The following is a 27847-nucleotide window of genomic DNA, read 5'->3' on the forward strand; positions in this document are numbered from 1 at the left end:
AGGGGCTGGAGAAAGGAACTGAATTTTTAAAATGTTAAAATAAATAATAAATATGAGAAAAAAAAGAAGAAAAGCATTATTAGTACCTAAAAGTGGAATGGAATGTTTTAGGAATTAATGCGTTCTTCCATTAGATTTCTAAGGAAGGTTGGATGATTACTTGTTCAATATATTTTAGGAATCTTATTCAGATTCAGGTGTATGCTAAATTCTCATCTCTATACATCATTGTTATTGTCAAGCAGCTGTGATAGCTCAACAGGAATTAGAGAGTATGAATTGGTGGAACCCTAGGCAAAACAGCTATTTACTAGTGATATCCTAATTGGAAAGGGATATTCTCTTAAAGGGAAAGATAGTAGTGTGGGTTGGTATTTTGTTTTGCTTGTTTCTCTGTTTGCCTTATTTTTTTCCTTAGGATTTAGGACAATGCTTAGCACATAGTACTTAATGAATATGTTTGGACTGATTGACTTGGTACCTAAGTTCTGTCAAGGAAACTTTTGTTTGAAAATCTCATTTGATCTTCTTTATCCTTTCTCCTCAGAACATTAACTTTTGTTTTTTTTCTGACTGATAACTCAGACTTCATCCCTGGGATTCTCAGATCTGATAAGTCAATTTTTGCCACATTTCCAGTTTGTCTTGCACTCCCTTCTAGGCCTGCTCTACACATGTTTTGATCACACTTTCTACCCCCTATGTCTTTCTAATTCCCTTTTATAGGTATAGTCTTCTTCTGTAGAATGTAAGCGTCTTGAAGGCAGATTGATTTTGCAATCTGGTTTGATTGTTTGGATTTATATCTTCAGTTCATAGAACAGTGCCTGACTATTTTATAAATTATAAGACCTTAATACATACTCTCAGGGGCGGCTAGGTGACGTAATGGATAAAGCACTGGCCTGGGAGTCAGGAGTACCTGGATTCAAATCCAGTCTCAGACACTTACTAATTACCTAGCTGTGTGGCCTTGGGCAAGCCATTTAACCCCGTTTGCCTTGCAAAAATCTAAAAAAAACATACTCTCTCCATCTATTTGTTGTGAATTTGTCAATAATACTTACTACATCAGACTAGAGCATTAGAACCAAGCATAAGGCCTCAAAGAGAATTTTACTAGTGCATGTAAATTAAGTTAGTCTTACCATTCTATATTTACCTTTCACCAAATTACTGCTGGTGGTCACAGTTACATTTTTAAAATCAGTTCCTATCTAATATATATGTATATACACACATAAATTATCAGAAATACTGTTATTAACTTTCCAAGCTCTGACAAATGATACCAATCAAATTGACTTTTTCTTCCCCACTTAACTGACAGAATTACCTGCCTGTATTGCTATTATGTTGAGAAGAAATACAATTGAAGTTAAATTTTATATTATTGCTACATACCCAGCCTGAGGCTCTAAAGAAAGATCCCTGGGGAATTTCAGTCTTTTGCTCACAAGTATAGTAGGGTACAATCCATTGAGTTTAGATACTTCGATGATCCTTTTTTCTGTGTCAGACCAATAAAGATTCTTCCCAATCCAATCAACAGCAAGTGCATTAGGAACTGCTGTGTTGTGCACTACCTAACAACAACAAAAAGGATTAAACTTGTTAAAAAAATGGAAATACTACAGTGAGAAATTAGCATTTGTTTCTTGGTGATTTTGGTTTTTTTTTAAGTATATGTGATTTTTTCCAAATTGAGAAACTGAATTTAAATAAGATTGAAACCATATCATTTATTTCTGCATTTTTATTTGCTTAGAGGAGAAAATTATTCAATATATAATTCTGTCCAAAGAGAATATACTTATTTTAAAAAGAAGTCAGGTGGTGCTGCATAGTTAAAATTTTAATGATATTTTTCTATTTGGAAATTTGTTTTCAGAAAGAGAAACAAAGAAAAAAGGAAATAAATAGAGAAAGAAAGGGAGAAGGAAGGACAGAAGGAATGAAAGGAGGGAAGGGAGGAAGGAAGGAAGGAAGGAAGGAAGGAAGGAAGGAAGGAAGGAAGGAAGGAAGGAAGGAAGGAAGGAAGGGAGGGAGGGAGGAAGGAAGGAAGGAAAGAAGGAAGGAAGGAAGGAAGAACCAAAGAAGTTTGTACAAAAGTCAAAAGCAACCACTGATAATTCAAGGAATCCATAGAGAAGATTTGTTATTTCTTATAATAGTTTTCCTTATTCTGTCTAAACCTTTTCACTAGTTGAATGAAAAAAAAATCATGGAAAGGAAATTTTAAAAAATAACAAATATACAACATGCATCTTGAATACAAACTAATGGGGCAAAACACATACTCTTAACTAACTTTTGTTTCAATTCTGTTTAAACATTAAAATAAATTCCATGGAAAATGGGATGTATTTATTCAAACATGGCATTATTAAATCATCAAAAAATCTCATTTGGTAGAATTCTGAGTAGCAATGATTTAATTTGAAGTTCTTGTTTATGGTACCATGTAAATGGTAAATCAAAAAAGACTGGATTGTTTATTTCTACTTTTTATATGGATACACTATAGAGAAGGGTAGAAAACTTAGTTTCCTCAGGGGCTTTGATTTGAATCCATAGGTGCCTGTTGCCTAGATAAAATTTATAGAAATAATTAAAATTAATTAAAACCAAAGCCATAAGCAAAAAAAAAAGTTTGAAGACATCAGTTATGTCAATGAAATGCACATAATAGACTAGAGAATGGAAACAGTCTGATCTGTATGATCTAATTTTAAGATCTAAAATGGTATGAATTCATTATTACTTTCATAAAATGACATGCTGGGGTATGGCCAACTATTTCATAGTTGACCAAGGAAGCAATAAGTCCTAGAGAAGGAAGATGCATTATATGCAATTCTGTGGCCTCATACCAGGCTATAATAAAGATGAGTGGAACAGTGGAAATGTGAAAAGTATTACAATAAAATCATGACAACTTCATCTAAGGCATCTGAGTCAAAATGTACAAAATCAATCGGCATTAATTGATACTAATTTGAAGAAATACATGACTTTCAGTGGTTAAGTCAAGTTTAATATCATCCATCAAAAAGTGAAATAGTTAATTGATTTTTTTCATTTGACAATGTGGAAGGCAGGTGGTTCAGTGAAAAAAAGTGCCAGATGTGGAGTCAGGAAAAAATGAGTTGAAATCCAGCCTTAGACTTTAGAGAAGTCACTTAATCCTATTTGCTCAGTTTCTCATTTATAAGGGGAGCTGGTGAAAGAAGTGGCCAACCACTCCAAAATTTTTGTCAAGAAAATAGGTTCATGAAGAGTTGGACCCAAATGAACAGCAACAACATCAAGGTGGAAGGATGGCCTTGGGTAAATATAGTCTATGCTATAATGAGTTTCTGAAACATCTCCTAAAACCTTTACCCTAAAGAAAAACTCACCCAAGGTTTTATGCTTTTAAAATAGGCTATATAAAACTGCTAATGATTGCCATGTTCTTTACACTTAGAAATTGCTTTATAACAGACTGTAATTCACATTTCAATGGAGCTAATAATCTTTGGCAAAGATTATTTGGCTCTAAAACACAGGATGAAAAGGAAACATTCCAATTTAACCAACTTTTACTATATCAGAAGTTGTAACATGAAATTTCATTGCAATAGTATTAATCAGAACTTTCATGATCTAACATATATACATTCAATTAGCTCTATCTGTTGTGAATTAATTCTCATATTGCAATGTTTTTATCTAGTATCTTTCATTTAATTATGTAATTACCAGTTCTCAATTTTAACTTATTCTGTACTATATAAATCAAGACAATTGAACCTTGAATCGTAATTAACTAAAATCCGAACAATCTATCATGTTTTCTAGGGTTGTGATAAAAAGTTCCAATTATATTTACCCAATTTGATTTTATCTTATCACATGTAATGTGTCCTAATGAAATATGAACATGAAAAAATTTCCTTTCAACCTTTAAGAGTTTATCAACTCATAATGTACAGATGTGAAATTTAAGCCAATCTAATTCCCTATACAACCTGGGTCATTACCATCAACTAACATTCCATTCAACCATACTAATAACATTATTCTAGCAATTCCATCTCTGTTAGTTTCTAGTTACCTTAATGTCACTTCCATTTAGATACATCCTATTTATTCGACTGCCATTTGGTCGGCTGGAATCTATCCAATAAATGAACTCTTCTCTGTAGTCAAAGTCTATTGCAATCACATTGTTTAATCCCTAAAATTAAAAAGGATAATTCAAAATGTTATTTTAGACAAATATTTTTCCAAAATATGCTATGACCTCACAGGTGTAATTATATATTCATAAGCAAATGTTATATAATGATAGTTAAAGTGAGCAGCATTTATAAGCAATAAAAGAATCCAATGTGTTTGCATCTTTCTATACTACATATTTAAGATGACTTCATGACTAATTTAGAAAAATAATCAGAGTAGGCAACAAAAACTATGCTACTAGATAGTGATTTAAAAAAACACATAGCAATTTTACAGTTAAGGAGGTAAATGTAAATACTATTGATCTAACCAGTCTAATTTTAGCTTGGAATACATTTCCTAATCTACTCTTCAATTCACCAAAGAGAGAGAGAGGAGGAGAAGGGGGCACATTTCTGAATCAGAGAAGAAGAAAAAAGACTCTCTCTGAAGAATTAAGACTAGCCTTGCATAGACATCATTTGAAAGACAGGGGAGAAAGCTTAGAAATTTTAGTTTCCCCATATGCTCTTGTCCCAACAACAATATGGATGAGCTTCCTTCCTTTTCAAGCTTCAAATAGCCCCTCAGGCAATACAGTATCATATTAGAATTTAAAAGCTATAACCTTAGGTGTAGATTTGGCCGAAAGGGAACTGAGCAATCATCATCTGATTATTCTACATGGTTGAAATGTGAAGAAATGTCTCCCTTCAGACTAATGGTTATGCATTTTTTAGCAGGTAACACAACAGAGATGCAGTTGATGAGTTTCTGGCGGCTACAGATCTTTGGTTTGGCAGTTCTGCAGTCTGACTGATTTGATTTGGGGATTGTGTATCCAGATCCTGGGCATCTTCTTAACTCCATAGTTGTTCAAATGATTGCTTGGGGGTTATTTTAACTCTAACCCGTTGTTTGGGTTTATAGATTTACTAGCTCAGTAAACTAAGAGACCTTAGGTCAGAGTTTTAAAGCTTTCCAATGGACTGCCTTTCAAGAAAGCTTTATGAATATGTGAAAAACTTGTGAATTAATAATTAACTGGGGTAAATGCCAATGGGAAAAGTATTCAGGGAAATACACTGTCACTTTACATCCAGTAGACCCAGTCTAAATTCTAATTAAAACTGAAATGGAAGGGCAGCTAGGTGGCTGGACAGAGTGCTGGCCCTGGAGTCAAGAGGAACTGAGTTCAAATCTAGCCTCAAACATTTACTATGTTGAGCTGTAATCCAACCCAATTTGACTCATTTTCCTCATCTGTAAAATGAATTGGAGAAGGAAATGAAAAAGAATAGTCCAGTATCTTTTCTAAGAAAACCAAAAATGGGGTAAGGCTCTTAGATGACTAATATATAAAACAGCAATAACAGGTGGGTAGGGTACCAGTTGCTATTCAAAAAGTTTTAGGTAATATCCTGAAAACAAATAAGACAGTCAGTAGCTTATTTCTCAGGTTATTATTAGGTCTTAAGAATCCCAGGAATTTAGATGTACTTTAGACCTTGAATCAGGGTTTAACTATAGTGACAACTTAAATTTTATAGGGCTTTATAGTTCTTAGCACTGGACTGAGTTCAAATACCAAATCAACTGTAAAAATCATTCAATGTTCGAAAATTTTTAGTATGATATAATTGAAAGATCATTGAGGTTGGAGTCAGAAACCTAGGGCATTACTTACTACCTTGTGAAAAATCACTTTCTCTGATACTCAGTTTGCTCCTCTGCGAAAGAGGAGTTGCAATATATTAAAAACTACATAATTAACATATAATTATTAGATAAATAATATAGAGAGGCAATAATGTGTAGTAGACAAAGAGTTAGTCTAGAGTTAGTAATTCCTAGGTGTCAAGACTCATTTCTGACACATATGTCATCCCTATAGCAAATGAAAGGTCTTCTCAGTTCTTGAAGCAAATGTGTAAGCCAATGATTTGCAGAGCGTCAGAAGAGAAAATATTCTCATTCTGAAATTGCCCACCCCAATGGAATTACAAGTTTATTCTCTATCTTTTTATTCTTATATTATTTAAAAGGATCATCAAAAATATTCAATTAATGTTCAGTTGTGTATGACTCTTCATGACTACATTTTGGGATTTCCTTGGCAAAGATTCTGGAGTGTTTTACCATTTCCTTCTCCAGTTCATTTTATAGATGAGGAAACTAAGGCAGATAGGTGTAAGTGGCTTTCTCAGAGTCAGTAAGTGTCTGAGGCTTGATGTGAACTCAGGTCTTCACAACTAAGGTTCTGGTGCCCTAACCACTATGCACCTGGTTGTGGTAAAGATGCTGTAGAAAAAAGGAAGTTTCTGATTTAAAAGCTTTCCAAATCTACTAAGTTTTGGTTGAATGATAGGAGAGAGGATAAAATTTTTCTACCTTATATTCCAAAACCAGCATTCATAGTCAAAATTCAAGAAATATTTTTTTAAATCAAGATTTTTTTAAAAATTAAATGGAATGAGAAGATTTGCCTGAAGGATAATCCGAGACTAGAAACAAACTAGACCACTCTTTGTAGATATCAACCATTCCAGGAGCTAAGGTAGTAGGGTCCATTGAGGCATTTCTGATAACAGAATATAATATGATGTTAATAAGATCTAGTTCAATACAAAATGCCTTTACTGATTAGTTAGTTTTATATGAGAATCATTGTTCTCTCTGCTATTAGACTGCAATAGAGAACTTGAGAGTTGATCTCCACATAGAAACATTTCATTTGGTCACAAAGAAACAGTCAAGAGTAAAATGATGACTCAATAAAAATCCTTGCTTACTACAGGAAAATCAATTAAATCTGGAGTATTCTCGCTGACAATATATTTTTGTGACTCTAGAAAAGTCACTTCATCTTCTAAGACCATTAGAAACTCTTTAAGTTTCCTAAAGATAGCACATTATTACTAACAACAGATGCTAACAGATATTATGCTTCAAGAGTCTTCATAAAACTTGACAGAATAAAAAAAGTAGCATTAGATATCTTAACTATGCACACATTAGACACTTAAGAAAATGTTTATGTCAATCAACTTAATCATACCTATCTGGGCACTTAGTATATTGGTTAAATGAAAATTCTAAATTTTAACTAGTATATTTCAGACAGATTCCACTAATCCATTGACTGCATCAGCGATCTTAGAAGGAGACTATATCAGAAATACACATAATCATGTACATATAATCACCTAGAGATATCCAAAATATACTACTTTCTTTATATTAATTTAGTTAATAAAAATTAAATTTGAATTTGATACATGAACTTCAATTAATTGAAACCATTAACACATATAGAAGCCATAACAAATATATAGAAATTTGCATTATGAATATGTGTGTATGTGTATATGTGCATGTATGTATGTGTTTATTCACACATATGTCTTTACAAGCAGCTAGATGACATAGAACACTGGATCTAGAATCAGGAAACCTGAGTTCAAATACTCCCTGAGTCACTTATTAGAGTGTGTGTGTGTGTGTGTGTGTGTGTGTGGTGACCCTGGACAAATCACTTAACCACTGACTATCTTAATTCCTCAGTCTGTAAAATAGTAGTAAGAATAAAAATAATATTTGTAAATCACGTTATAGATTTAAAGTGCTAGAGAATTTATATATATATGAATCCATGATATAAATAGTTATATATATATATATATGTATGTATACACACATGTATACACATTTGTGTTTAAAAAATAAAGACACATACAAACATACACACCTATATATATTCCCATTTCACCAAGTTTGTCAATTTCTTCAGAAGTTTTATTCTAAATAGTATCCAAGGAAAAGAAGAGTACATTGTTCTTTTTATGCGATAGTAGGGAAGACACATTAAAATAGCTAGGGGGCATGGCCAAAGTAATGTCTGAAAGCTGCAGTTATCCCAGTGGTTTCAGAACTGAAAATTGGTTTCATCAAAATCCTATTTGCTTCTCTCATTTCTTTAGCTGAAGATTTGCACCCTTTGGTTCAAGATGATTAATTTGGGAAATTGTGTTGTGTTTCTCCACACAATTTCACTAGAATAAAAGGTACTGTTTTAAATTGAATTGGTTAGCATTTCTGAAGCTACTTGATTAATTCTCATTCAAAAAAAAAAGCCATGCTATTAAAAACACATTTTCTAAATTTGGTGTATTTATTTAAGGTCTAGCATGCATAGATAAAAACTATGCTTTAGAATAACCTCCTTAGGATTTAGCGGTGAACTTTGATTCTAAAAAGTTATTACAGTGAATCAAAAAGTCTTGGCAGTTGCTGCCAAAATGGTAAACCACCTGTAAGCATAGACAGATACTGGGTCTGTCTAAGATTCAGTCCAGCCTAAATCTAGGGAGTTTCACTGCCAAGGTTTCTCCCTGAAAGATGGTCTCAAAGTCAAAAGTATCGGGGTTTAAGGCAGTTCAATAGCGCAATATATAGAGTTCTGGGCCAGGAAGATTTGAGTTTAAATCCAACCTCAGAAACTTAATAGTTGAATGTGATGCTGAGTGAGAAACATGACCTCTATTTGACTCAGTTTCCATTAATGTAAAATGGACATAATAGCTCCTACCACTCTGGGTTCTTGTTTGACTCAAATAATATAAAAATTATAAAGAAGTTATCATAGGAGGAGATATATAAATGCTTATTCCTTATCCTCTCACCTATCCTCCCCCAACATTTTATTTTTCTTTGTAATCCCCCATAGATATGTGAACCCTAATGTACTATCAAAGTTTCAACATTACAATTTAAGACAGCACTCATATTTTCGAGTTGTGACAATGTTGCTTACTTCCCATTGTACTTAAGGAACAATCAAATTAATAAGCATTAAAAATCAGTTGTGCTCCCCACATCCTGAGCAAATTTTTATCCTGCATTGTTGAAATTTTATCATTTAGGTCAAAGTTATCTCTAGGAAAGTTAATCACTATTTTTGCCAGAAAAAAAGATTAATGAAATGATTTCATTTCTTTCAGTTTACTTGAAAAGAAATCAGGATTAGAAACCAGTAAGAGTTTGAGACTGGTACAGCTAGAGAGCAAAAAGAATTCTAAAATGGGATTTGGGAAACTTCAGGTTAAGTCCCAGATCTCACACTGACAAAAGTTACATTAGTTCTAGTGTTCTCAGTTTCTTAATCTATAATTTGATGATCAGAGTGCCTGAACTATCAACCAGACAGTTCAATTTTGAGGAAAGTACTTCATGATCCTAGAGTTGGGAGGGGAAATGGAACAGTTGTAATAGGTGCAACAGGTCTGATATAAAAGTCCTTTCAGGATTAGAGGTTACTTGGTATCCAAATTAAGCTCATTTTAAATTTATTTAAGTTACAATACTATCCCTCCATGCAGGTAGGATGCCATCTTCAGTCACATTCTTCAATGTTAGGCCAGCTCAAATGCCATTTTATCCACGAAGTCTATTCTGAAGTTCTAAATAGAAGCTATCTCTCTCTCTCTTAAGAACTCCAACAGCTGTCTGTGTTCTCTCATATATCATTCTTATTTTCTATCATAAATAATAGTAGTTTCATACCTGTCATCTCCATGTTAGACTTAATTCAGTAAGAGATATGTGAACATTGATGTACTATCAAAGTTTCAACATTAAAATTTAAAAAAGCATCCACATCTTTCAATTTGTGACAATGTTGCTTACTTCCCAATGAACTTAAGGAAAAATTAAATTAATAAGCATTAAAACTCAGTCATTCCCATGCTACTGTACCTGTTTCAACAGTGTATAGTTGGATCCATCAGTGCTAATTTTTCTTATTTCATGATGGTCTGCAAGAATTAAGAAGGGCTCTTCATCTAAATTCATGGAAAAAGAATATATTAGACCAACTTCAATAACTTTTTTCACTCTACTATATTTTAGATGTGTGACTAAAATAATTTAAATTTTAAAATATTATGATATTATCTTAAAGTATTAATCACAAATAGTTAGAAGGTTCCACTATATATATATATATATATATATATATATATATATATATATATATATATATCCCAAAGTGTAGAGAAGTAAGCTGCCCAATTAACTTTAGCATACAAACAGGCTCCATGCATCAGATAGGTATTTTTAAGAAGGAGTTAACTAGTACCAAATAACAATCAATCTGTCATTTCTCTTTTTTCATCAATTATCCTGATAATTTGTGAATTTAAAACTAATTATTAAAAATATACAGTTTTCTTTGGCTAAAATTTGGCCTGATTATATATATTAATAGCATCTAATATCTAAGTTTCCCTTGAGGCAGACTCACATCTCAAGACAAGTGATAGTCACTTTTATTTTCCTAGAATTTAGAAAATAATATTTCACATTTGACTTAGTCACCCATTCTACAGAAATGTCTTATAGTCAGGAAATGTTCCTTTTATTCCTTTGCCTTTTACGCCTTTAAAGTTATTCCTTTAACTTAGGTTTTTAGTTTATCCTTATACAAGAAATAATAGCCTTTCTGAACATTTTCCATTTTCTTAAGGATGATTAACAAATTTCTTCTAGCTTTGTCTCCTCAAGGCTTCATTATCACAGGATTTTTTAAAACTTTTCTTCAAGAGTTTTATTTCCAACTCTTTGATCATCATTGTTTCCTTTCCACCCTCTCTTAGTTTTGTAAATTCCTTCTTTAACTGTAAAGCCTAGAATTAAATGAGATAAAGATTTGACAAGATCCTAAATATACTGTCAGACTTTCTTTAGTCTTCTCATCATCTACCTGACTTCCTAGACAAAATTTATTAGCATGATAAATGGGTCTTATTATTTGGGATACCATTTATTTGGACAAGTCGTCTAAAAGCCAGTTGCTTTCCCTTTTGAAACTAATTTATGCAAAATGAATAATTTACTTACAAGACTAAATTCCTTTAGTTTAGAGGAGATACTTCTCATTTTGATGAAAGTGGTATAATAAATAGAATATTTGGTCTCAGTATCAGGAAGTCCTATGTTCAAATCTAATACATCCTTATTTTATGACCTAGGAAAGTTAATGTTTTAATAACCAAAGAAACTCTCTAAAACTATAAAAGAATAGCTTCTGGTCTTCAGCAGTAGAGAGGGTTTCCTTATATCAATGAAATTTTTAATTTGCCCCACAAATGTATAAATTGTATTTTTATACTTTGCAAATATGTTCTATAGTTTATTAGGCTTCATTTTCCTTTTCTAAGGTCTAGACTTTTGCAACAATAAAAAATTTTATATTATTTCCCAAATTCTGTTTTTCACAAATAAAACAATTTCTTTCAAAAATTGAGCTTTTGAGCAATATAAATTGATGTTTTATACATAGTAATTTGGAATGCAAGAGATAACACTTCTAGTTATTCATATTTTGGTATATCTATGGTATGGATAAATTAACCATAAATTTCTGTTTTAGTCATGGTTTTTCTCAGTTACATTCACAAAATCTTTACATAAGCTTACATGAAAGAGCAAATTCACATGATTTCCAGATTCAACTCCTTCCCATTTGTGACTCCACAATTTTGATAAATGTGCTAGCAGGAAGGAAAAAACAACTACAAACAGAATGGGAGGAGGGTAAATCAGTGGACTTTGAGAATCCAGGGAATAACCCCAAAATAACCTAGAATGGAAACAATTTTAATTGAAACGGATTTTTTCACTTCATTGATGGACACAGCTTTATTAATAGCCAAAAGCAGTTTATCATTACTATTCCTTACAGCTTTTCAAAAAAGGGTAGTAGAAAATGTGCCTTTACAAACAAAGGTTCAGTCAACATACTTCATGATTTAACTTGTCAGGGATTTAACATGATTAACTGAAGTCCACTTCTGATTTATCACATGCAAAAGTAAGATGAGACACATTGTCACAGCTCTTTTTTTGATGGAGCAGAAAGTGAATTGGGCATTGCAGTACAGAGTCGTTAAGTGCTTTACATGCTAGGCTAATCTTATTCCCAGGAACATGTGACAAAGCAACAATGCCAAAGATACTTCTTTCTATCATTTTGGAGCATTCCCAGGGCCCAATGACACTTAATAATTCAAAATATCATAATATACTATAATTATTCACAAAGTAATATGTGTAAGGAATACCAAATCATAGCAAAGTAGATTCCCATATCCTAGTATGGTAGGATTGATTTTGCTTCCTTGAAATCAAGTTAAGGAAAATTGGCAATAACAGAGGCTCTAAACCTCAAGGTATTTATTTTCAATTGGTGTTGCATCCATGAGTAAAATCAATATACCTGAAAGTGATTTGCAGCCATTTGGGTTATCTGGTTGTATTTCATACCCTTCTGTACAGACGCACTTGTAGGTTCCATATGTATTAATACAGTGTTGACTACAAGGGAAACCTGAAGAGCATTCATCCATGTCCACACATGTTTTACCATCATCCTTCAGTTGAAATCCAGGCCAGCATTTACACTTGGGGGGAAAAAAATCAATCTGCTATAAGTGGTAGCATATTTAGAAAGTTCATATTCACAATATAACAAGTAAAATGAGATAATTCACTTTCTGAACTATAGAGCAATAAGCACAAATATCACATATATAAGTTTAGTTATCAGATATTATCATCATCATTATTATTATTACTATAATTGTTATAGAATAGCTTATGAGTATGGAGTTATGATTATGTATATACATGGATGTAAAAGTGGGAAGTTTAACTAAGACAGGAATATAACATCCATCAAAATTTTAAAGGTGGTTTTATTGCTTCTACTTCAGTAGGTAGAAGAGAATCACTCAACTTCTGGTTAGGAAGAAACAATTAATTAATTAAAATAGAAAGCTATAAGACTGTTCATTTTTTCTGGCTGTCCCCTGTTCCTGTACCCCAGATGATCTCCTCTTCCCCAGTACACCTAGACCTTCCCCTTCCCCTGATAGCCATCTTGTCAGAAACAACTACTCAGAATCATGAGACCTCTGTCTCCTTCCTCAGGTTTTGTCCCAAAGGGGATCATGTGACCCCAAGTCCAAGTTCTCTCCTCATCAACTGAAGCTGCCTTAAAGACTTGATTTGAGGGTGATTTTCATGATGCTTTCCCTTTGTTAAGATTTTTGTACCTGACCATAGCAAAATCTCTAGTTCCAGCTCTGCAGGATAGTCCTGTCCTTAACAAATAAGTGTCTTCGAAAAATGAATTAATCAGAGCTAATATTTTGTATAGCACTTTATAGTTTACAAAAGACTTAAAAATATCATCTCACCTATACCAAAATAAGGTCAAATGGGTATAGGATTTAGATATAAAGTAACAGCATAGATAAATTAATAGACCAAAAAATAATATATTAGATCCATGGAAAGGGGATAAATTTATGATCAAACAAAAATTAGAGCACATTATAAACTTCAAAATGAATGATTTTGACTATGTCAAATTAAAAATGTTTTCTACTAATAAAAAGCAATGCTTGGGGCAGCTAGGTGGCACAGTGGATAGAGCACTGGCTGGAGTCAGGAGTACCTGAGTTCAAATCCGGCCTCAGACATTTAATAATTGCCTAGTTGTGTGGCCCTGGGCAAGCCACTTAACCTCACTGACTTGCAAAAACCTAAAAAATAAAATAAAATCAATGCAGCCAAAATTAGAAGGAAAGCAGAAAACTGGGAAAGAATCTTCAGAACTAAGAATTCTGATAAAGATCCATTTCTAAAATATGTAGGGAACTGCATCAAATTTATAAGGTCACGGGTTATTATCCAATTGGTAAATGGTCAAAGGATATGAACAGTTTTCAAATGAAGAAATTGAAGATATATATATATATATATATATGTGTGTGTGTGTGTGTGTGTGTGTGTGTATATATATACATATATATATAATATACATATAATCATATGAAAAAATGCTCCAAATCATTATTGATTAGAGAAATGCAAATTAAAACAACAATGAGGTATCACCTATCAGATTGGCCGAGATGAGAAAAAAAGGAAAATGATCAATATTGGAGAGGTTTTGGGAGAATTGGGACATTGATGCATTGCTGGTAGAATTGTGAAGAGATTCAACAATTCTGGAGAGCAATATGGAGCTATGCCCAATGAGCAATAAAACTATTCATACCCTTTGACCCAATTTCAATTCTAAATCTATATCCAGAAGAAATTATAAAAAAGGGAAAAGTCCAACATATTCTAAAATATTCATAGTAGTCCTTTTCATAGTGGCAAAGAATTGGAAATTGAGGGCATGCCCATCAATTGGGGAATGGCTAAACAAGATATGGTACATGAATACTATGGAATATTATTGTTCTACAAGAAAGCATAAATGGTTGGACTCTAGAGAAGTATGGAATGAATTATAGGATCTTCTACTGAGCAAAGGGAGTAGAACCAAGAGAACAATGTACACATCAACAAAAACATTCTGAAATAAACTTGATGGAAGCAGCTCCTCTCAGAAGTTCAGAGAGTTAGGACAACTGTTTTAGGCTATGGACAAAATTATCCCCATCCAGGGAAGAAAAACAAAATAAAACAAAGCAATACACACACACACACACACACACACACACACACACACACACACACACACACACACTCATTCAAAATCTGATGAATACTTTTTAAAATTATCTCTTATTTATCTCTTTCTTTTAATCCTAATTCCTCATACTGAAAATAATTAATACTAATCTGTAAACAGTTGGTCAAAATATGTATGTACAATGCTAACCTGACTGTTCACTGCTGAGGACAGGGGGTAGCAAGGGAAGGAGGAAGAAAATCGTGTAACTTGAAAATATGCATGTGTAAATGGATGAAAATAAACAAATTTTTATAAAAAGAAAAAATATCATTTCATTTGATCCTCACAGAAACCCTGTCATTCTCAAAAAACATTCTCCAAATTCTTTTGGAGCAAGTATTGAACTTCTTTCTTACCCTAAGTCCAACATGTTGTCTTCAGATAAGAATAATCATCAAGACTTACATTATCATTATGCAAATGATGCTCATACACATTATGTCTTTCAACTATCACAGCTATGCAGCTCTTTTTACAAATCAAAAACAAAAGATACTCAGTGAGGTTAAAAGACTGGGGACAGGAATCTAATTATTCTGATTACCAATATATGAATTACACTGACTCAAAAATGACATTAAAGGTTTTCTTTTATAGCCATAAGTGTTTACTTGACACTCTCTTTGTAATTGTAGTTTCCAGCATAGGGCTTAAAAAAAAGATTAGGTGCTCAATAAAATCTGCAGGTTTGATATGATTTGCTTATTCACAATCATTTTCAAGATATCCAGAGAAGTAGATCAAATTTTGCTGTGCCAGTAACTTCATTACACTAGACCCTCTAAGTATTTTCTTCTATCTGAGATATGGCATGTCTGTCTTGTCTTGTTCTACTTCCTTCAAGCAAAGGAGAAACCCTTGCACCATGGGAGAGCAACATGTTGCTCAACAAAGACTAAACATTATATTTCATCTATTGTTGGTGAAGATTTTTTTTTATATCACTGCCCTGATTTGAGAGTTCTACTCACTAAAGAAAGTCAAAAATGCAAGATTAAGAATATTGTAATGTTTGGCTTGTTAATGTTACATGAATATCTCAATACAATGTTTGTCCTTCAATCTTGAAGAAGACCATGACATCAGGGAGGTGATGCCATGACAAGTACTCATGAATTGGATTTGAGTGATGGGAAACTTTGCTAAGTCACTAGTTTCACTTTCTCCTGTAGAGTCATCTGGGTCCAGTGGTCAGATATGAATCAGAATGACTGGAGATGGCCCTGGATGTGAGGCAATCAGGGTTAAGTGACTTGCCCAAAGTCACACAACAAGGAAGAGTCAAATATCTGAAACTAGATTCAAAGTCAGGTCCTCCTGACTCCAAAGTCAGTGCTCTATCCACTGTGTCACCTAGCCACCCAGGCTAGGTGAATATAGGAAATAAAAGTAAGAATGTTGTCTAAAAGAAATAAACTGGAGCTCTTAGTTAGCTAAAATTTCTCATGTAAAAAGAGATTCTTGTAATTAATAAGGGAAGGTAGTTTTTGAGAAATATATTTCTCCTTCAGCATACATTTATAAAAGGTAATGATTTGGATGCTTTTATTGGAATAATAAAATTAAATGTCTTCATCTGCAGTTCTGCAGATATTTAACCATTATTTAAAGAGCAAAAAATTGTTTTAATTTGTGAAATAGAATTATTTGTAAATTAAATTTGCATATTCACATATTTATATGTGTGTTTGTGTGCATGTATTGTGCATCTTCACCAATACAAATTGTGGGGGGAAATTAAGCAGGAATAAAAAGGGGATTGAATTTAGGTTTGAGGGCAACTAGAAGTTTGGGGATTGACTTACAAGGTTTTATATAGCATATATCAAGTGTCTCTGATTTTTATCAATATGTATTAATAGATAAATTTTAAAGAGTTGCTTAAAGCTTCAGAAGCATTAAATGCTGTGCCTGGAATCACACAACTAAATTCGGTGATGAGATTTGAATACAGGTCTTTCTAATGTCAAGTTCAGTTTTGTCCATGCTTCCTCAGCTCTCACTGTAAATGACAGGCAGAGGCTGAGACATAGAGCATGAATTGGACATTTTGAAATTCAATAAGATATTTTGAGGAGCATCTCTCACCCTTCTCTTCGGGTCAACTTCTTCAATTATCCCAGTTATAAAAATATGTCCATTTCTTCTACTGGATTGCTCTGATATTTTATTTTATGAAAACATATCAGCAACTTTATTTCAATCCTGCCTTGTGATATCTTCTGCACTGTTATTTTTAAAGTATTTTTATTTATCTATTATATTTGTTAAAAACATTATCATTTATTAGTATATTATATCACAATTAGATTTTCATTCATTAGTATGTCATATCAAAATTAGATTTTGAACAGGGATTTTATCTGCAAAACTACAACTACGAGTGGCCACAAGAAAATTATTTGAATGTTTCATCAGAACCTCAAATGCAGTATGTCCACAGCTGAATTTATTATTTTCCTTCCAAATCCACTTGTCCTTATATATTTACTATTTCTTTCCAAGGCGCCACCATTTTCCCATCCTCTCATATTCAAAACCTTGGAGTTTATACTTGCTCCCTCATTTCTAATATCCAATTAGTTATAAAGATCTCCTATTTTGTTACCTATAACATCTCAAACCCATGTCCTGTTTTTCTTGTCCCATTGCCACCTAATAATAGCTTCATCATCATTCATGGGGGCAATTACAATAGCCTCTTAACAAATATTGCTGCTATACTCTATTCCTCCATTCCATTCTTTATTTTTATAGCAATGGCAGTTTAATCTTTACACTTAAATCTAATTATATCATTCCTCTGCTCCAAATCTTCAGGGGCTTCCCATAGAGTAAAGCTTAAACCTTTTATTTACCCTGATACTCATGGACCTCCACAATCTAAAGATCCTTTTCTTTTCATCCAATCTTATAGAATATTGATTATTTTTATACATTTTTGTTCCAGCCAAGCTAAGTTATTCTCTGCTATTCCCTATATTTGACTAGCATTTTCTAAGACCTTCTTTGCACACTAATTTTGAAAAATCAAATAGCATTTATTGTGCAATTGTCATGTGCCAGACACTGTAGTCAAAAAAAATGTAAAACTAAACTAAAACTAAAACTAAAATTAATTCCTATTCTTTTTCTTTTTAGGTTTTTGCAAGGAAAATGGGGTTAGGTGGCTTGCCCAAGGCCACACAGCTAGGTAATTATTAAGTGTCTGAGGTCGGATTTGAACTCAGATACTCCTGATTCCAGGTCTAGTGCTCTATCCACTGCGCAACCTAGTCACCCCAAATTCCTATTCTTTTAAAGGACAACTATCATATCATCTCCATGAAGTCCTCTCTCTACTCTCCATCCATAATGACTTCTCATTATAAGGTACTTATTAAGTATTATTTTATATCTCTGTTATATACAAGCCCATAAGCTTCACAAATGAAAGAATATCTTATTTGTACTTTTTAACACAGTTCTCTGAAAAGAATAAAATTTAACTGAATTACATACTTTTTTATATTTCTCTAACTCCTATAAAATTCAATTTATACATGAATCAAAAGAGAAGGATAGAAGTTTCTGACACGATTTGAAAGCCTGACTGTATAAGTACATAGTTATTTGTTTTGACCTTAAGATTGTTAGGGTGGGCTAATTCCAAGTTGCCTCAGTTGTGAGATTCTGTCTCAGATCTGATCTTCAAGTTCAGGAAGTAAACTAGCTTAGTTCCAAGAAGTTTTAACATCTTGAGATACAGATTGTCCTACCTTCCAGGAGCTATCTAGTAAAGTTAGAGATAAACTTTATAAATACACTTATAAATCTATAGTGGATCATACTATTACAGTGTCTGAATTTTCTCAAGATTGCTACATTTTTAAAGTAATAAGATGTAGAATAAAAAGTTAAAGACTTGTAGATTCTTGGGTTGGGAAAGGACCTCACAGGTCACCTAGTCTAACTTTTACCTGAACAAGGATCCCCTCTTCAAGATACCTGAAAAACAGTCCTGCAGTTTTTGATTAGTCACTTGTATTTAGAGAACTCTTACAATAATGTTTGTCCTTCATTTTTGAAAACCACAACATCAGGGAGGTAATGCCTTGACAAGCACATGAATTGGATTTGATTGAGGGGGGTGCTGTACTAAGTCACCAGTCTCACTTTCTCCTCCAGGATCATCTGGGTCCAGTGGCCAGATATAAATCAGTATGACTGAAGACAACCCTAGATGCTGATCAGCCAAGGTCACACAGCTAGTTAATGACAAGTATGTGATGCCAGATTTGAACTCTCATCCTCCTGAATCCAAGGTCAATGATTTATCCACTGCACCACCTAGAAGCTACCCATTCCACTTCATAGAACTTTGTTAGAAATGTTTTCTTATAGCAAACTTAAATTTTCCTTTTGACAATTCCAATCAATACTCCACACAATATTATGTACGCAAATCTTTTTGTTTGTTTATCCGTAATCCAAGTGGTAGCCCTTCAAATACATGACAACTTCTTATGGAGTCCCTCCTATCTTCTGTTTTAAAAAGTATTGCAAGAGGGCAGGGTTCAGGGAATAACTATAGTAATTATACGATAAATCCAAAGGGAAGAATTTCATAGACTTATCTCTAGGAGGGACAAAGTAATGGTAGAATATTTTATCTCCTAGGAAGAATTGCAAGGTAATTCTTTAGTTGATCTACTATATTTCTCATGTATCAATATTACTTGCAGAGAATATGTTTTTTTAATTCAAATAAGAGCCTACTGGATAGCAGAGAGAGTAACTTGGATAAAATTTGTCTTCAGCTGAGTAAGTTTACCAGTCAACTCTCAATTCCTAGATAGATAGATAGCTTTGGAGAGATACACATACATATATGCAAAACAATACAAAATTAAGACACATGTATGTATATATGCATGTACATGTTTACGTATATGTATTCACATTTATAATATACTCTATATGTGTGTAGACATACATGTAAATTATATTCATTCTGCACTGGACTTAACCTTAAGTTTAAGCTTGGGAAATCTTTGCACCATATATTTTGCACCAAGATATTTTGAAATTTTAAAATCATCAGCACTAAAAATGTGTTTTTCATCTCTGAAACTTCTTAGAATGTTAACAAATCAAATTAAAGACTACAAGTTGCCTTTAAAAGCCATCATCTGTCTCTGAAGCTACTATTTTCCCTAGTTGCAGATACACAAGCCCTATCATCTTGCTCACTGTGGTAAGCCAAGGAAGATCAGCAATTGCACTTTGCAAAAGATAAATGAAAAATGCAAGAGGATACAGTAAGGTATTGCTACAAAAAAGTGGCAAATTAGGTTCTTTGTGCTCAGAGGCTGGAAAAATGAATAGAAAAAACTGATTAGACTGGAGGAACAGCTTGGAAACATATTCAGGACAATGGGTTGGTATATTCTCAAAGCATTTCTAGCAAAATTTAAAGAGCCTTCATAGCTCTAATGAAATTTCTCATAATCCCTTTGGAATGCCCAAGTCCAGATTTATAGACCAATTCAGACATTCAAGCGGCCTATATTAAAAAACTTTGAGAAAAAAATAAATTCATAAAATAATAATGATAACTAGCATTTATATGACAACTTAAACTTTTCAAAGTGCTTTTTCATGTATTAATTCATTTGGTTCTCATGACAAACCTGAGAGGTAAATGCTATTATCACTCCCATTTTATAAGGGATATAAGGAAATGGAGACTGGGAAAATGTATGTTTTCCAGAGTCATCTAGGTAGTAAATGTCTAAGGCAGGATCAAAGTCTACCACTCTATTATGGGTCCCATTGGGATTGTTAAATATATTTTATTTGATTTGCTGCAAATGTGCTTCTAATACTATAATAACTAAAATTAAAATAAAAATACAATCATAATATTATAATTGCATTATAATTCTTTAACCAACCCCTCTGCAAAAAAGAGTTCAATATTAGAGTTGAGGGTTTTGTTTTTAAAGAATTCTAAAGGGAAAAAAATTCATCTCAAAAAAATAATTCTCTCACCATGAAGGAAAAATAACAAAAAGTAGCACCCAATGAATTATACGTTCCTACAAAGAGAATTACTTTTCCTTCATAAAGGGTCCAGAGAAAATATAAAATTCAGGCAAAAAAAGAGGAAATATAAAATTTAAAAAAGACAATAATAATAATAATAATGGGTTATTCCCAATCTAAAAAAGCTATTTCAGAATAACAGAATGACACTTGCCCATTTGTCCCACTTAATACTTGTTTATTTATAGATCTCTTCCCCTTTATTTAAAATCCAACCTCAAATATTCATGAAGTTAATCAAGATATAATATTATTTTCATTTTCCTTATGATTTTATATATTCTGAGTTCATCAGAGACTAGGTAGATTGACAACAGAATTTCCTGAGCAGTATCTTTCCCTTAAATTTCCTCCCCCACACCTCCAAAAAAAGCAATCAGAAAGTTCATTTCCAAATTTTAGATATACTACTAAAGTAATAATATATACTTTTTCAGCTTTTCCATAAACCAATGAAAACTCAGGCAATATTTAACAAATTGTAGTATACCCACCAGAAGCATATTTTGCCTCTAGAAATATTTTTGTTTAACATGGTGAATTATCCCTCTTTGTCAAAACGAGATTTTTACTTTGCCTAAAATGTTATGGCTCCCATTGGGATTGTTAAATAGATTTTATTTGCTTTGCTGCAAACGTGCAACTGTTTTACAGGCTATAAGGTCTCAATCTTGCTTTTGTAAGCAATTTTCATTTTATCATACAATTTAAAGGAATATTTATCACTATGTCCACTAATATTATAAAAAGAAATGAATGGATTATGGAATATGTTTCCCCAGTTCCCCTAGGAAGATAGCTAGTAAAAATACCTGTCAGATTACTTAAAAAAAAGTCATTTCTGAATTTTATCATTATAAAACTGTCTTGTGAAAGTACATGCTTTTAATAATATATAATAATATATGTTATTTCAGATGGAAAAGTTGAACATGAAGTTTGTTAGCCTGATATTATTATTATTAGAACAAAGTGCTTAAAAAGATTTTCAAGATCCAGTGATCTCTATTATAGAATTTTAAGTCATTCAAAATGCAATATATTCCTTTGGTCCCATATGTAAGTTTCTTTCTAAGGTTCTAGTTTTATCACTTTGAACTCTAGGAAAGGAAGGAATGAAGGAAGGAAGGAAGGAAGGAAGGAAGGAAGGAAGGAAGGAAGGAAGGAAGGAAGGAAGGAGGAAGGGAGAAGAAAGGAGGGAGGGGAAAAAGAAAGGAGGGATAGAAGGAAGCAAAGAAGAAAAGGAAGAGAAGACAAAGATGGAAGAGAAAAAAGGAAAGGAAGGGAGAGAGCAGCTATTATGAACCAAAAACTGTTTTGCACCTTACATATAAATCACTTGATATAGTATAACTAACTCCAATATAAGGCATACTTTAATATATAATCTATATTATTAACATTTTCTTTACTTTCTTAAGTTTGGAAAATCAATAAAACAATAAATAGTACTAATTGTAGTGTTTACTAATTTCTGACACAAAAAATGTTAAAACTAAAAAATGTAACAGATAGGTTTAGGCAAGCTAATTCAAACTGATTCCAACAATCCCTTGTATACAATTCCTATTTTACTGAAACTCATTATTGAATATAGGGAAAAGAACCACAGAAAGATATCTTTAATATAAAAATAATGTATAACAAATACATTAGAAATACATAGATTTAAAGTGTTAAGTGAAGGGAAGAAGTTAATGGCTAAAGCTATCTTAAAAGGGATAATGAACAAGGTAGCTTTTGATTTGGGACACTAAAGTTTGGTAGGAATTCAGTGTAACAGAAGTTCTTAACCTAACCTGTGAACTTTTAAAAAATAATATTTATATATTTTATACTTCTATAATTTTGTATTAATGCAATTGATAAATAGTATAGCTGTTAGAGTGCTGTCCCCAAAGTCAGGAAGAAGAGTTCAAACCTAGTCTCAGATACTAATGGGATCACTCTTGTCATTTAACCCCTGCCCTGGTTTCCTCATCTGTAAAATAGGGATAATAATAGCTCTTAACATGCAGGATTGCTTTGAGAATCAAATAAAATACTTTGAAAGCCTTAAAATTCATTGTACATGCACACTATTATTACCACTAGGATTCATTACCTCTTTACCTCTGCCTCTTGTAATCCATGCCTTTAATTAATGTACAGACTCTGGTATTATTTTCCCTGTTATCATCTCTCAATCTTCCCCTCTTTCCCCAGTATTAGTGATTTCTCCTTCCTCAAATCACCTAACATTCACGTATGTGTGTGAATTGATATGTGTGCATATATGTATGTATGCATACATATATGTGTATATCTGTGTGGGTGTTAAATCTTGTCAGAATGTAAACTTCCAGAGTACAGGAATTATTTCCTTTTTGTCTCTCTGTCCTATGGCCTTACACATGAATACATATTAAATGGCAATAGTATCATATTCTAGACATAAAGAAGAGAATGATCAAAGTCACAGAGACAATGTGCTCATTTTGATTGAAAAATAAAGAGTACTGTAGGGTGAACCATAATATGAGAAGAGAAGCATGAAATAGGTGTACAAAGAAGTGGTAGAAGATTTTCAAAGGCCTTAAATACCCACAGGTTTTTTTAATAGAGAACTATTGAATATTTTTAAGGAAAGGAGTACCATGACCAAAACTATATAAAAGAAAATAAACCAAGTAGCTAGCAGGTTAGTAGATGGATAAAGCATATAGAGAATATAGCTGTGAAAGTTTATTAGAAAGATATTAAAAAATCTAGACTCATAGTAATGGTTTTGGAGGATGAGGGAAAGAGAGAGAGATGATACTCTATCAGGTTGGAAATAGAAAGGAAGGGAGAGATATAAAATATATTGCCCAGGAATAAATGTCAGAAGCTCATTGTTATTCAGTCATGCCTATCCATTTGGGTTTGTTTTTGTTTTTGTTTTTTGAGTCCTTCACCATGTCCTACTCCAGCTCATTTAACTTCTTCATTTAACTGAGGAACTGAGGAAAACAGGGATAAAAGATTTGCCTAGGGTTACACAACTATTAACTACCTGAGGGTGGATTTGAACTCAAGGTTTCCTGACTCCAGTCCTAGTACTCTATCCATTGCACCATCTAACTATTTAGAACTTCATTGCTAACTGAAAATGAAAGCTGAGGAAAAAGAAGGTAATACCAAATGTTGAATATTAAAGGAGGAATAATGCATATTTCCTATGCAAATGAAATCATTAGTAAATATCCAAAATAAATGTCACCATACATCATTTATAATATTTAAATGTTTAGAAAGGTTTATTTATGTTTTATGGTAGAAGACCTATTTAAATGATGAAAGGTGGCCCCAGTGCTTTTGTATATATTTTAGAACAGATACCAACAATATATAGATAAAAAGAATTTAAATATATTTCAGATGAACACATGGGTGGTTAAGTTACTATGAAATGGAATCAAACTTCTTTCTAAAGCTATTTAAACCATTAACTCAAAACTTGAAGGTTCAGCCTAAAATAATTTCATAATAGACTCCTTAAATACCTTCACTCTATTTTTCTGTATCAACTATATTTGTTACCATTATTTTTTCACTCATTTGAGTTTCAAAATGTTTACTATGAAAATTAATATTTATATATTGATTTCATTTGGATTTTTCCTCACCAGTAATTTTCTTTTCATTTACCTGCTATTCTTGATCACCATATCTATTTATCAACTGCCCCTTAAAATCCTGCCTTTTTCTATTAGAGGAAGTAGGATTTAGTGAAAAGATCACTGATCCAGGAGTAAGAGTTATGTTCTGGTACTATTTGATTACAAATTCTCTGGGACTCAGTTTCCTAATTTGTGAAATGGAGGTAGCAGGGCAATGCAGCCTGAGGTTCCTTTCAGTTCTTAATATTTTTTCCCATACCTGGATTTTTTCACTTCTTACTCAGACCAAGGTTGAATTTGAAAAAGCAATTGAAATATCTAAAACATTTCCCAGATTATATCTCTCTTTTTATTAAATCCACTGCTATATTACATCTCTCCCATTCTTCATGATTTCTCAAAGATGGATGAATTTCCACTATCACTTCTGTAAGAACCTAGGAGGCAAATCATTTCTAGCTAACTCATCAAAGTATCTACATATATTGTGAACTTCTTTCTTGCATTAGAGTTCAATTCTCCCTCAAGAATATTAATCCTCTTCTTTTTACTTTAAAAGAAAAGATAGAAGCAATATGGTAACTAAATAGTTCTTTCATCTTATTCCCTAATTGACACTGTACCCCATCCTAACGCTGCCCTGTCACATTTTAATTTCCCTGTCCTTCTTTAAAATTAACAAAGAATTCCCTTTTCTGTTAGATTAGCATTTTTGCTAGTTTCAGCCCATATTGAGTTTTAAGCTTTCCTGATCTGATCTACTTCAAGTTTTTTCCATTCATTTTCTACCATTTTTAAGAAAACAAAAATGCTAGTTTAGTGTCATGGAACAAATTGTAATGAGATTATTGTCCCTGAGCAAAGTGCTGCAGTCTACTATAGGATTAAATAAATAATTTGAATTATCTCAATTAATTTAGAATTCATCATGCAACATGCTTTATTTTATATTTACCTACCTTGTATCCAACTGGAAGGTCCTGACAATCTTGAGAACAGCCACTAACTTTCTTACTCAAACATTCATTTATATGACAGTTTCTCTCATCTGAGCCATCACCACAGTCATCCTTACTGTCACAAAGACTTCTACTGGGAATGCATCTACCATTTTTGCACATAAAAAATGAACTGTTGCAAGACTGTTCTGGAAAAAAGAAAAGAAAACAAAATGGAACACAAAGAGCATGCAATTGCTTTGTATTATAGCTTCATAAAACATAAATCATTATAGTAACTTATATGTCAAAATTATAGTAAAAATAGATATGATGCTTCATACCAAATGATATATTTTGTAAGAGGTGTAACATTTCAAGGACAAATCATACTTGTGTGTAGAACACTTCAAATGTATTAAATAAGTTTAAACTCAAAAATGGAGACTCCAAACAATCTTTGTAACAAAACCAATGGGGAAAATATTGCTTTGATCTATAATGTAAAGAATGAATTCAAAAACATGAAGCTAGTCTGACATTTCCCTCAAGTCATAGGTCTCTAAGAAGAATGTCCAAATTAAGAATCAAAAATAGGTAGATAGTCTTAAATTTTTTTCCATATTTAGATTTATAACATTGAGATTTTAAAGTCAGAGAGAGAAAAAAAGGGCATTTATGGTAACCAAAAGTAAATTAAAATATAAAGGAGAAAAAGGTATTGGGTTTTGTTGTCATTCAAACCTTTTTGATTCTAGATTTGGCATGCTATACATGTTAAAAGAAAGAATTTTTACAAGTAAACTAACTAATATAATGGACAGACTTAAAATATGTGAATGTGTTGTGCTCCTTAAGATCAGTAAAATGGAGGATATGTTTATAAAATGACAGATTATACAACAAATCTACATGGATACATATATGTGTGTGTGCCATAATAATTTTTAAATGACATTTTTCAGAGATATTTGCTGGATTTTTTACAATAAATATACAACTTCCTCTAGAAAGAATCATAGCCTCTATAGTATAGATGTATAATTAATTGTACTTTGCCTAATAAAAAATAACCCTATATTCATTCCTTCTGTGTAACTAATAACTTCTTTCATGGTTCATTGCCTTCAAACAGACACACCACACAGAAAAACCATTTTGAGATTAAATGCACAAATAATTTGAGCTAATAGAGATTTTTAGGTTTGAGAAAGGTAAATTATTTCCTTCAAACTCTCTATTTGCTAAATTAGACATATAATTAAACTTTTCCAACTAGCAGCTGATTGAGACTTCATAAAACCATATTGAATGGAAATATTAAAAGCAACAAAACTTTCCAAAAACCCAAATGGTAAATTTGAAGGATTTATGATGAGGAATGCAGTCCACTTCCAGTTAGAGCTGATTAAGTCTGAGTACAGATTAAAGCATATTTCCCTTACTTGTTTTAATTACATGGCATATATATATATATGAATATGTATATATATATATATATATATATATATATATATAAAATTGATTGATATCACATGGCTTGCCTTTTTAATGGGTGGAGAGGAACAGGCAGGAAAAAGAAAATTCAGAACTCAATTATTTTAAAAATGACATCTTATAAATAAATTATAAACCTATTTAAAAAAAGAAACACTAAAAACATGTATGGCATAAATATATTCTGAACCTGCACTTTTGCACTTTGCATTTAACGGTGCTTCATCAGAATGGTCAGGGCAATCAAAGTCTCCATCACACTGCCACTGAGAATTTAAAAGACATCTCCCATCAGCACAACTGAATTCCTCAGGACTACATTGACGATATCCTAGAGATGAAGCAATAACAATTTTTAATGCTCCATAGAACATGTATTCATTATAAATATAACCATTCTTTACAGTCAACACTTAATTAACTATGCATATTAAATGTGTATGTGTTATTTGAGCTATTGTCTTATCCTTTCTGGGTTGGAATACTGTATTCTTCAAGCATGGAAAATGATTGTGAGAGACCATGCCAAAACCCAGCTGGTAAACTTGCAAAAAATTTATTTCCTGTAATATGTTGAACAGGTGATAAGGAGGCAGGACATAACCCAAGCAATTGAGCAATACCTAGTTTTCTATTATCTATATAAACACACCCCTTAGTTTGTGTAGAGAAATTCAATGTGGATAGTATTATACAGGTTCCCAAGATTAATCTCGTTTTGGCATAATGCAATAAATGTTTTACAAATATTGTAAATGTATATACTGATAAGCAGTTAAAATGATCAGACTCACAAAGACTTCTTTACCTCTAAGTAATATTCAAATTGGAGCAACCCTGTTGCTAACCCATGGGAAAAAAAAACATTAAGGAAATAACATCTAGAT

At 32.3% G+C, this 27847-nt stretch overlaps 1 protein-coding gene across 4 annotated transcripts in view; it reads right to left on the reverse strand.

Annotated features, from left to right (window-relative positions):
- LRP1B (LDL receptor related protein 1B) overlaps positions 1-27847 on the reverse strand; it is a 2479914-nt gene that overhangs the window by 336171 nt on the left and 2115896 nt on the right. For all 4 annotated transcript variants that reach the window (XM_074215080.1, XM_074215079.1, XM_074215078.1 and 1 more), the window contains exons 54-59: positions 27151-27291; positions 25485-25672; positions 12482-12665; positions 9961-10046; positions 4100-4222; positions 1405-1586 (exon numbers count right to left, since the gene is read on the reverse strand). In XM_074215080.1, coding sequence (XP_074071181.1) covers positions 1405-1586; positions 4100-4222; positions 9961-10046; positions 12482-12665; positions 25485-25672; positions 27151-27291 — 904 coding nt within the window. The remainder of the gene's footprint in view (positions 1-1404; positions 1587-4099; positions 4223-9960; positions 10047-12481; positions 12666-25484; positions 25673-27150; positions 27292-27847) is intronic.

This window comes from Macrotis lagotis, chromosome 1 (assembly GCF_037893015.1).
Source record: "Macrotis lagotis isolate mMagLag1 chromosome 1, bilby.v1.9.chrom.fasta, whole genome shotgun sequence".
Lineage (NCBI taxonomy): Eukaryota > Metazoa > Chordata > Mammalia > Peramelemorphia > Peramelidae > Macrotis > Macrotis lagotis.